General features: G+C 39.5%; 2 protein-coding genes across 2 annotated transcripts in view; one reads left to right on the forward strand and one right to left on the reverse strand.

Annotated features, from left to right (window-relative positions):
* LOC132124693 (proline-rich protein 5-like) overlaps positions 1 to 12,580 on the reverse strand; it is a 106,212-nt gene that overhangs the window by 22,742 nt on the left and 70,890 nt on the right. The gene's annotated exons all lie outside the window — the stretch shown is intronic.
* LOC132124694 (chemokine-like protein TAFA-5) overlaps positions 2,446 to 12,580 on the forward strand; it is a 63,028-nt gene continuing 52,893 nt past the window's right edge. The window contains exon 1 of the mRNA XM_059535826.1: positions 2,446 to 2,867. Within this exon, the coding sequence (XP_059391809.1) occupies positions 2,810 to 2,867 (58 nt within the window). The 5' untranslated portion in view covers positions 2,446 to 2,809. The remainder of the gene's footprint in view (positions 2,868 to 12,580) is intronic.

Raw genomic sequence — 12,580 nt, forward strand, 5'->3', positions numbered from 1 at the left:
TGTACAAAGTGTTGCAGGCTACAATTACTACAATTTAACTGACAAAATCTTGAATAAAAACCAAAGCAAAAACACGTGATGTGCATTCTTTTTCTATATTAATCTTAATTTATCATTAAAAGTAGAGTTAAGTAGTTTTTTTTTAACCAAGTAACATAGCTGACGTCTTATGACTTCACAATTCATAAATACAAACTTCTCAATGCATATCAATTCAATAATTTAAGAACAGCACTTTTCGTAAGTGCCAAATCAAAGAGGTTTTCATTTCCTCTGGTCTCTGCTTGGATATTATGTTGGTGTCCACAGCTTGAGGTGATGTTGTATGCAGAGGCTTATCACAGGGAAAAATGATATGTAATGCTGTGAATACTAAAATGCACACAGTGCGACAAATGCATAGAGGATCAATGACAAATGCGGATGTCTGAGATGATGAACAGAAGAAATCTCATACTAATGTAGGTCAAGATGCAAGTGCCAAGTTTTTTAAATGGAGCCTTTATATTCAAGTTGGCTTCATTGAAGTGTTTATGACATTTTCAACAGAATTTTTTATTTATTGGATGTAAAACGTCAGGTGCCATAACCATCAAATAGAAAAACAAAATTAAAAAAAACTTTCTTTGCACCTACTTCATCACTAAACACACAGGCACAGACGCACTGAAGTTCATATAGCCTACAGTGCATATATCTCTGAAGTTATGTATAAAACAGGGATGGGCAATTGGCGTCCCGGATCATATTAGACTCTGATGATCAATTTTAAAACATTTGAAAAGCAAGTCATGTAAAGATTGCTTATAGTTTATGATATTAATACTATCTCCAACCAGAAGTGATCGCTATACAGCCGCTCGCAGTATTAATTTCAGCGTATAGGAGTAGGACGTGCACTCTAATGTAAACATTCACTAACATTAGCAAACAATAAATGAAAACCTATATATATATATATATATATATATATATATAAATTGTATACTGTATATATTTCTACAGTTCTGAAAGTGAAACCTGCTGGCAGAGAACGAATGATCTTTTTTCAATAAGCCCATCTGCTGTTTTTGCTACATATTTTTAAATGTGAACCAGTGGATCAACAGAAATCTAAACAAACACTAAGATATTTATGTTATTAAATATAATAATAATTGTTTAAATTTATATTATATTTTACACTTTTCATCCCTTTTCTTAAAATTTTTTTAACCCTTCAAGTGCCACCATCCATTTTATAGATTATACATGTGAAAGTGCACTATTCAATCTTAAACACAGACCTAAGGTTGGACTCTTTTTTTAGGAAGAGAATCTGCAGATTAATGCAGAAGTGGAATCATTAAAAAATATTAACGTATCAAAAAGTTAAAGCAGTTTAAATTTACTGTTAAGAAAATGCACTGTACCATTTTTATTTTATTTTATATAAAATAAATAATTTTCAAAATATTTTTAATCCAAGATTGTTATAAAACGAAAGACTTATGTCTAAATAAGTTATGTTCCAAATTTGAAGTTGATATAAAAACTTAGGTTCCTGAAATTTTTTATTTAGGGCATTATACCACAAACAGCCACCGGGTGTCATCAAAACTCCATTGAATTTTTTAAATGCATTTTTCTGCCACAAATGTCTAAATATCTATGTCAGTATTACTTCTATAACAAAATATTCCATATATGGAATCTTGAGACTCAGACCTTTCTGAGGATATGTTTTTTTTTAAGTTTTATAAAAAGTTTTGATTCTAAAAGACCATAATACATTGTGTAATATGACACATGACTCCACCCACTAAGGGGAAAGAGACTGCCAAAAGATATTAAAATACAATTTCCATGGTAACTCAATGTCCGATTTCAAACTGGTTTTCACAGGATGAATTTTGAGATTTTAAAGTTTTCAAATGATTTGTAAGTTATGAGTATTACCCAAGATATGTGACGGAGAAAAAAGACTGAAAAAAAGAGCGCCAACAGGCCCACCGGTGGGCCGGTGGCACTTAAGAGGTTAAAGGCTGAAATGTGAATTGCAGATAGGGCTGGGCGATATAAATTTGCAACAAATTAATAGAGGTCTTTTCTATTAATGGCCTACAGAACATTCTCAAAGCAACCTAAGAGCACAGTTTAAAAAGGGCATATTAAAAAAAATATTTCAAATTTTACCATAAAATAACCTGGTATCTGTATGATTTGTAAAAATAAACGGTCTTAAATTAGATTTTCACAAATCATGCATATACCAGGTTATTTAATGGTACAATTTGGAATACATTTTTTTTAAATAAGCCCTTTTTTACCTGCCCTCTTAGGTTGCTTTGAGAATGTTCTGTAGGCCATTAATAAAAAAGACCTCTATTAATTTGCGGCAAATTTACAGATAATGCAATTGAGATGCTTACAGTGGCTTGTTGGGGTAATATAAACTTAATCGATTCTCTCTCTCTTCAGAATCAAAACACCTTCACTTCAGTTATCAAGCACTTTTCCGTAGTCTCCAGATGAAACGGCAGCAGCGCTGCTTCTCTCCAACTCAAATTTTAGATTGTCCTTTTTTCAAGTTTTACAACTGTAAACGTCGCAGGATCTTCTTCATTTGTCTCATCCCAGTGCTTCTCGAGGATACGCTCGCGCCGTTTCTCCCTCGTTTCTGTTTGGCAACTTTGCGACGAACGCCGATGCGTGTATAGCTGCTGGTTACACGAGCCTGATTAGAGGCTAATTTAACTGGAAATTGAGACCGACTTTGATGGCTTCGCCCTTTAGGAAGAGGAATTGAGAGTGGGATGCGTGGCTGACGATGTCCTCAACTTTCTGGCTTGTGCTGCTGTTCAGCGGTCTGCTGATCCTCTGCTGCGGTAAGAAGCCCACGCTGCTCTTCTGCTTATGATTCTTATATTTATTCCCATAACTCGTCGACAATAAGGTAACTGAGTTCAGCAGCAATAATGAATTTGTCATACGATGAGTTTGGTATGAAAAAAAGCTTGAACATTTCACCCTAAACATGGATGGATGGATAGTTTTTTAGACAATAACACCCTCCCCCCATCTTTATCCCAGTGGATAAATTTTGTTTAGACATTAGTTCCATAAAAACGATAAATAGATAGATAGATAGATCATTTTTAGACAATAATTTTACCATCAGTTTCCTAATGTTGATAGATAGATAGATAGATAGATAGATAGATAGATAGATAGATAGATAGATACTGTATATAGATTTTAGACATTCATTTCTTATTGCTAATGGATGGATGAATAAATACATTCTAGACATTCATTCCCACACTTTCCTCTTCACTTTTACCAACAATAAATATGGATAGACACATGTGGATAGACAGATAGACAAACAGAAATACAGACATACAGGCAGATAGATGGATCGATTTTAGACATTTATTTCTAAGTGCTAATGGATAATTCTTTCTAGCCATTAACTCCCCCACTTTTAACAACTACAAATATACCAATAGTGCAACAGACAGACAGATAGATAGATAGATAGATAGATAGATAGATAGATTCATGGATGGTTGGATGTATAAGTAGTTTTTAAACATTAAATCCCTCACTGTATTTTGTTTTTTTATTTTTACCAACAATAGACAGATTTTTGTACATTCATTCCCCCCCCCCCCAATTTTCTTACACTTATGGATGGATTCAGAGTCATTCCCATACTTTTCAATGCTACAAGAAAGACAGAGAGAGAGAGAGAGAGAGGGAGAGGTAGTGAGATGTACATGTAGTAACTACATTTAACCTTTATATGACTACATTACCTGTCTGGTGTTTGGGGACTCAGGAGTCAAGCCCCACTGTACTGTGGGAGTCTTCATTAGCGTTGTGTTGTCCTATTGATTCAATCTATAGCATTGCATTCAGTTAGAGGACACAGCAAAAAAACTAAAAAACAAAACAGACACTTCCTCCCCAGTGGCATTTCAGCAAATGGCCAAGACCCCTTAATCAGTTTTATAAGGGATGTAGCGTTTCTGGACCAGACACCCAGAGCCCATTGTAGCTTTCAGAAGGGCTGTATTCTTGTCTTGAGTCCCAATTGCATATTGACTTGAGTACATTAAAATCTTTAGTTCTTCCTCAGACTGGCCAGTAAATGGAAATCTTTATTGATTGCTCTGCGGAGACAGCATTCGCACACCGTTTAACCCCCTCAACAGATTTTAGGACTTTTAATGTGGGGGCTTAAGACGGCAAAAACATTTCATTAAGAGCAACAATTATCTTTTTCTATGCATTTGTTGTTGCATTTGCTATTACCTCTTAAAAGCTAGAATGGCACTAGCTCCACACTCGAGTCCATAACTCAAAATAAGCTTGGAGACAGGCCATCTGTTCTGTGCATACAAAAATAGGCTATTTTAAAAAACAACAACAACCCAAAATCTGTTTTCTAACCAGCAGCCGTAATGTTCAAACCAGTTGAATCAACCATTTTTCTGCATGACATTGACCACAAATTATTCATCCCGAAAAATCATAATATACAGAATGTTGTGCTGAGTCAGAAGACAAAATAATGGCACTTTAAGGAGTCGTTATTCTAGAGCTGACACCGTACTCTTTTAATCCATCTATATTGTTCTCTGGCTTTTGAAAATCAAGTTATTCAGTGGCAGTGATGACCAGCGGGGTGCGAGTGGCTCTTGACTTACAGGCTTATTATGCAGAGCACCTAAGTCATTCATGATGAAGTGCATGAAAGCAGCCATTTATTGTTTGTATTTCTATACATTAATCATGCTGTGCAGGCATATGCTTTATTATGCATGTGATGAGGTGGTTTGAAGAACCCCAGCATTCTTCTAAACTTCCTTTCAAAGCTTAAAAATATGGAATTTCTTAGAACCTTCCCCTCTAAAGTGCTTATGAGACATTGGATCCCTCTGACGTGCTGCTTCTTCACCGTTTTAAGAGCATAGATGCGATACATTTAAATGGCTCTTCAGATGAAAATGGTGGAAGGGACTCCCCAAGTAGCTGAACAGTTTGAAAGCCATCATGCTAACTTTGGATTTCCATTACATGAGTTTCAGCCCCCTATAAAGGCGTTCCCCCAAGTGAAAACTAAAGCAGATCATCCAGGAACTCTTTTCACTGGTTATTTAGAGAGATTTGCAAAACAACAGGTACTCATAGCTCCCATTTGTATTATATAAACTTTTTAAAAATAAATAAAAATAAAAGTACTGTTGGGGGAGATACATTAAGAATAGCTTAATGAAAACTAGCTTTAGATACACTACAATCTACTAACAAACTTACATTTAAATGTAAATACAAAATACAACTAGAATAAAACTATATACAACAGATCGCAGAGTTATGTTCCAATAGTGCTTATAGGCAGACTCTTAACTGGTGCATTAGTATTGGAGAGATTCATTCTTTCTGGAGGTTATATCATTAAGACATTGACTTATTGTCTTTATGAATGAAAAATCTAATTGAAACATTCAACCATTTCATCCAAAAACAGATTTATTTGGGAACAAACAAGTGGCTGTCTTTTAATAAGTCACAGAATGATTCACTCAACCGATTTGTTCAAAAACACTTTATTGATTCAGAAATGTTATGTCAGTCAATTTATTCATAAACACATGCTGCGTCCCAGTTCGCATACTAGCCATCCTGAATCGTATTTGAAAATAGAATTAGTATGTCCCAAATCATTGTATGTTTAAAAAAGTATGCCAAAGATTCCTGGATGGTTGACTACTTCCGGTTAGAATTTAAAAATGCAGATCGATGCACTTTCTAATGGCTAATATTGCTCAGAACACATTGCACGGTGGACGAGGGTTCGATTAGAACTACAAATACGAATAAAAAAAGTTGTAACGGTGGCTGCCCCAAATCAAATTTGACTTAATAAAATTTAAATTGTTCGGGCGCCAGACAAGTAAAACTTGTCAAAAAAAAAAAAAAATATATATATGTAATGAAGTTCAATTTCCCCGAAGATAACTCAAACCACCGTTACACAAAAAACGAAAATAAATTCCTTCAAATACCCACAATAATGTAGAATAGGGCTTAAATGACACACAGTCAGAAATTGAAGGGTTTGGTCAAAAATATGTATATTTTAAGAAAACATTTTTGCAAAGAAATAAAATAAAATAAACTACACAAAGTTAAATTTTCACAGAGTTTTTTTTCTTTACCTCACATGACAAATAACAAAATATTTAAGGCAAACAGTTCTTTTTTTCAAACTCAGTTTGTGTTCAATTTTCAGCCAAAATAAAGAAATGAAAGAGGAAAAAAAAACACACACAAAAAAAAAACACTTCAAACGAGTGTTTGTGTATGGGTGTGTGCGTGTACAATGAGCGTGTATGTGTGTGTGTGTGGTGGTGGCTGCGTGAAGCAGTCTGTGTAGCGGCCGCAAATCCTGGGCCGGAGAAAGAGTTTGGAGACTTGGCGAGAGTTTGGCGTGAGTTTAGAAACTCTTGGCGTGAGGTTAAAAGATGATGGACATCACCACTAGTACCTGAGGCAGGCGAACGAACCAGGCTGGATTATGTTGCACCAGGCAGGCGAACGAACCATGCAGACGCAGTAGAGCAATTTCTCCGTCACTTTGGCGATCGCACCCAGTCAGCGCATGCACAGAGATTCCAGCAAAGAATAGTACGACCTTCAGCTTCAGGTAGCGTGTGTCCCACTCCAATAATAACCTACAGGTGTGTTTTGTTTTTTACTCGCGCCCCAACTTCCGTTTCTAGCGCTCTTTTATTCTAAATTTCCTCATTGGTTTCCGCCCATCAGAAAAAATGAAAAGCTGATATGGATTTCTTCCATATCGCTACACTCTCCCTCCCTGGAGAAGACAACCTATGGTTGTGGAAATGTGAATCATAATTAAAATCCAATGAATTCCTCTTCATCAGAAGATTCATTGAATATCTGGCAGAGCCTTTTCTTCTCCTGGCATTCCAGCTCTTCAGCCGTGGGAAAGCATGGTTTCAGGTTGCACACATGCACTATGCGAACATCTTCGCCAGTGGACTCTAGCGCTATTCGATAGTTCAATGGACCCACCTGTTTTATGACACGGTAAGGGCCTTTCCATTTTTGAGCCAATTTTGCAGTGAAGTGATGTTGTGCACTAGACTGGGGAAAGGTTCTCATCCACACACGATCATTTTCCTTGTATGTGACATCTCGTCTTCTTTTATTATAATTCCGAAGCTGTCTCTTTTGTGCTTTTTTACAGCATTCCATGGCCTTGGTCTGAAGCTCAGTTAGGTGGTGGACTGTATCGTAAGATGTGCAGTCTGGAGTTAGATTCTTGCCATGTAACACCTTGTCCATGGGACTTTGCAGTTTCCTCCCCAAATGAAGCTCTGCAGGGGTCATCCCAATCGTTTCCTGGACAGCTGAATTAATAGCGAAACGGAGTTCCGGTAAGTATTGGTCCCATTTTCTGTGATTGTTGTCCACATAGGCAGAAATCATGCATTTGAGCGTACGGTTAACCCTCTCGGTCATATTTGTTTGTGGATGGTATGATGTTGTCAATTTAGGTTTGATACTCCACTTTTGACAGAGTTCTCTGAACAGTGATGACACAAATTGTGTACCTCTATCCGACAGAATGAAGTCTGGCACCCCCCAACGGGTTAGAATTTCCTTCCGAAGAAGTAACGCAACAGTCTCAGCTTTAGCATTGCGCATGGGGAAAAATTCCACCCACCGGGAGTAGTAATCTACAAAGACTAAGAGGTACTCATTTTGCTGTGTGCTGCGTGGCATTGGCCCCATAATGTCCACTCCAAGCATCTCATTGGGACGGGTGGTGGTGACTTGCTGTAGTTTGCCCACAGGTTTCTGATTTTCTCCCTTAAGAGTCTGGCATTTGACACATTTTTTGACGTGGTGTTTTATGTCAGTCCACATTCCAGGCCAGAATGCAACATCATGGATACGCTTGTAGGTCTTATAAATACCTACATGACCGCTCCAGGGATTAGAGTGGTAGTGGTGTAGAATGGACGACACAAGGCTGGTAGGAATGTAGACTCTGTAATGAACTTGATTGTTCGGCAGGTGAGTTTTGTGATAGAGTTTATCTTCCACTATCTCATACTGATCTTTAAAAGAGGAATCATTTTCTGCAAGTGCTTTAAGTGTGTTGGTGATGACAGGGTCTTTGTGCTGTTCCTCCCAGATTGTGGCTGGAGATATCGGAAACTCAGCATTCTCCTGTTGGTGTTGGTTGGTGTACAGGTTACAACTGGTGTGAATCCGAGACAGAGCATCAGGTGCCATATTTAGTTTTCCTTTGCGATATTCAATGATAAAATCAAATCTCTGTAGTCGCAAGGCCCACCGGATGAGGCGACTCGTGGTTTTTGTGGAAGACATTACCCATTGTAACGCTGAGTGGTCTGTGATGACAGTGAACAGTTTGTGCTCTAGGTAGTGCTGCCATTTTTCCAGGGCCCAAATTACAGCCAAACACTCTTTTTCAGTGGCTGTGTAATTGGTCTCTGCTTTGTTCAGGGTTCTGCTGGCATAAGCAATAACTTGTTCCAATCCCTGTTCCTTGCGCTGGGTCAGCACAGCACCCAGACCAGTGTTACTGGCATCCGTATAGACAGTAAAAGGCAGTTGAAGGTCAGGATGGCCAAGAATGGGAGGAGAGGTAAGACAGCATTTTAAATGTTCAAAGGCTTGTTGACATTGTTGTGACCAGAGGAATGAACATCCTTTTTTTTTTCAGTGCATTGATGGGTTCAGCGATCCTGGAGAAGTTTGGTACAAACCGGTGGTACCACCCGGCTAACCCCAGGAAGCGCTGGACCTCCTTGATGCTGGTGGGCACAGGGTATTCACGTATAGCCTCCACTTTACTTGGGTCTGCAGCTATGCCTTGGACGCTGACAACATGTCCCAGAAAAGTTATTTTCTGAAGACAGAACTTGCTCTTTTTTAAATTAATGGTGAGGCCAGCCATTTGCAGTTTATAAAAAACAGCTTGGAGGTCGGAGAAGTGCTGGGCTACAGATGGTGAGTAAATAATGATGTCGTCAATGTAGACAAAGCAGATGTTTCCACGCAATTCTCCTAGAACGTTCTCCATTAGTCTTTGGAAGGTTGCTGGGGCATTTTTTAACCCAAAAGGCATAACATTAAACTGAAACAGTCCTGATGAAGTTGTGAAAGCTGTCTTTGGTTTACTTTCTTGATCCATGTTTACCTGCCAGTAGCCACTGTTAAGGTCAATGGTGGAAAAGATGGCCGCTCCAGATAGTGACTCCAAGATCTCAGTGATGTTGGGTAATGGGTAAGCATCATTCTCTGTAATGGCATTAACTTTTCTGTAGTCCACACAAAACCTAAGGCTTCCGTCTTTTTTAGGGACCAAGACGACAGGTGAGGCCCATCCAGAGTGTGATGGTTCTACGATGCCGGCAGTCAACATCTCTTCCAGTTGCTCTGTAATGACAGCTTGTTTGGCAGGTGTTGTGCGGTACGGTCTTTGTTTTATAGGTACTTGGTGGGTAGTATATATGTGATGCTGTGTAACTTCAGTACGTCCTGGACGAAGGGTACAAACTTGAGGGTTTGACTCGAGGATCTGCCGTAACTGTTGCTTGCCTTCCGGAGGTAAGTGGGCATCCTGTACAGCAGTGTTAATTAGTGTCTTCTCATCCAGGCAGGCTGGTTGAAACATGTTAAGTTGAGGAGGAGGAACAGAAGATAGTAAGGAGAGGCTGTTGGGATTTTTATTTCCCATCTTTCCCCTTGGATGTTGGGAACTGATAACTGGTACACTGGCATTTGTTGGCTGGAAAGGATAATACTCTTTAGGATTGGACTGAAATGAATACTTTTGATCTGCCACATTGATCTGCAGCCCACTGGAGAAGATGAAGTCCAGTCCTAATACGACTGCATAGGCCAGGGCTTTGGCTGATAGAACAACAGCAGGTATGGTGAATACTTTTTGATGTAGGGTGATTGGCATGTTTATCCAACCTAAAGGAATTTCTGCTTCCCCATTTGCTAGGTAGAGCGGACCCTGGGTCCATGGATGGAGTTTTTGTGAAGTGAGCTCCTTCCAGAGATTCTCATGTAGAAGGGTGTAGCTAGCCCCAGTATCAACAATGGCTTTTCCCTTCCAGGTACCAATGCAAAGTGGTATCACTAATTGTTGTGGAACAATTGCAGCAGGTGGTGGTTTCTTACCAGTTGTTGATGAATTGTGGGGAAAGGTGGCAGACACAGAGCGATTGCCAGATGGACCAGTACCTTTAGAAGATGGAAATGTTGTCCGCTTGTTATTGGAGGAAGGGTGTTGGCTGGTGGACTGAGGTGACTGGGACTGAGAAGAGACAAAGTGAGGACAGCTGCCAGGTGAGTGATGGCCTTTACATCGCCAGCATTGCACTAAAGGCTTCTCTGCCGGGCGGTTGGGAATAGGTCTTTGAGGCATGGATAGGGGTTGCTTAGAACTCACACGTTTTTCATATTGCAGTTGTTGTTCGTAGTCTTTTTCCAGCTGTTGGCCCAATTTCACAAGCTCATCGACTGTGTTCACCCGACTGCGAATCTGGCTTGCAAGGTAAGGATTCATATTTTTCAAAATCATTTTCACCAACTCACTGTCGGTCAAGGTGGGCTTCCACCTTTTGCAGAGAGCTCTGTATGTAAATGCAAAGTCCCTAATGCTCTCTCTTTCTCCCTGTGTTCTTGTCCTTACCCTTTCAGCCAGCTCGTCTTCATAATCCTCTGAGAGGAAAGCAGAGAGGAAAGCAGCTTCAAACTCTTCCCACGTGGTTATTGAGGATCGTGCAACTTCCCACCAGTCCCGGGCAGTACCATAAAGGACAGTGCGGAAAGTGGCCAGGATGTCAGCATTAGTAAGAGGATGTAACGCCAAGAAATCCTGACATCGAGTTAGATAGAGCAAGGGGTCCAAGTCATCTGACTGTCTCCCAAAAGTAGGAAATGTAATCTTAAGATGATCACTCTTTACAACAGGAGTAGGAAACATTGGAGGTGTCACTGGTGATGTAGGTGAAACTGCAGTGGTCAGAGGCAAGGGTGAGTAATCTCTTGTCTGCAGGTCAATCATTTGTTTCTCTTGCTTTTCGAGTCTTTTCTCAAGTTCAGTTTGTAAGCTTTTTACAGTTGCACACAGGGTGTTGGTGGTTTGGGTGCACTGGGTGAGTTCTGTTGACAACTGGTCATAATTTTTTTGATGGGTTACCAGGTAGGTTTTGATGTCCTGCTGAAGCTCCACTTGAAGTTGGTCAATCATGAACCGTACTTCAGACACATACGTAGTCTTAGCTTTGTGAAGTTCATCAGACATCATGACTTTAAGTGACTTAGTGAGTTGATCAGTCTCTTCCTTCACATGCTTCTTACTTTCAGAAATGTGGGTGAGCATTTCTTGTTGGTTTTGCTTGAGTTTATCAGCAAGGTTAGAAATCAGGCTGTCGTGATGTGCAGTCATGGTTTTAAGTTCTTTGGCAAGTTCACCAATGTTTTTTTCATGGGTTTGCATATGCTGTGTCAACGTGTCCCAGTTTCCTTTAACTTGAGTGAGTTGATGCATTCCTTTTCCAGGAGTTGACAGGATGCCAGGCAAGCCCTGCTGTGCCACTGAAGATAAAGATGAAGGCCCAGGTGATGTACATATCTGCATGGAGTCGCCATTCGGTTCCTGCTCCCAGGTGAAGGGTTGAACAGGAGTACTGCCAGCTAGTGGTGAAGTTGCAAACCGCACATGGGTTCCTGGGAAGTCAGTGGTGCTGGCTTGAGTAGGAGTGAAGTGGAAAGGAGCACGAAGAGGTCCAGTTGAAGAAAGTAGAGGACGGGGTGCTGGAGGCCAGACTGGGGTAGCAACATCTGGTGCTGGTGGTTCCATCTCCACAAAAGTGGATGGAGACAGAGGAGTGGCAGCCATGTTTGATTGTCAGTGTATGTATAGTCAGTCAGTGTAAAAATGTAGTGAAATGCAAGTTGAGTGAAAAAAAAACAATGTATAAATGTTTGAAAAAATAAATTGCAGCAGAATACTCTTAACAGTTCAGTGTGAAATGTCTGTCCAATTGTCCAATTCACCAATTCACACTTCAATTCACTTAACTTCACAAATCAATAATTAGATTTTTAGATTTCAATAACACAAATGGGTGTTTCCACAACTTTCACATAATTGGGTCAGTTTGGCAGCAAGACAACTAAGGGGTAACAATTATATATTTAACAACGTGCAAGTTCACAAACAAAAAGTATCTTCCCACAAAACCATTAAGTAAAGGAAAAAAACTGTTTCAATTCAGTATGTATATACACCACAATTTCACAAACACAAAAAAATATAGGCAGTGACAGCCAACCTTTAAGTAATCGTTTAGGGAAACTCAAATTCAAAGCTCAAATGACCAGTTTAAGTGGTCATGGTTTACGTGCTTAAATGTTTAAGTTTCAAGTTGTCAAGGTTTAAGTGTTTAAGTTTCAAGTTTCATGTCTCAAGTTTCAAGTTTCAGGTCCCTGTAACGGGCGCCACTTCTGT

The sequence above is a fragment of the Carassius carassius genome, chromosome 43, assembly GCF_963082965.1.
Source record: "Carassius carassius chromosome 43, fCarCar2.1, whole genome shotgun sequence".
Lineage (NCBI taxonomy): Eukaryota > Metazoa > Chordata > Actinopteri > Cypriniformes > Cyprinidae > Carassius > Carassius carassius.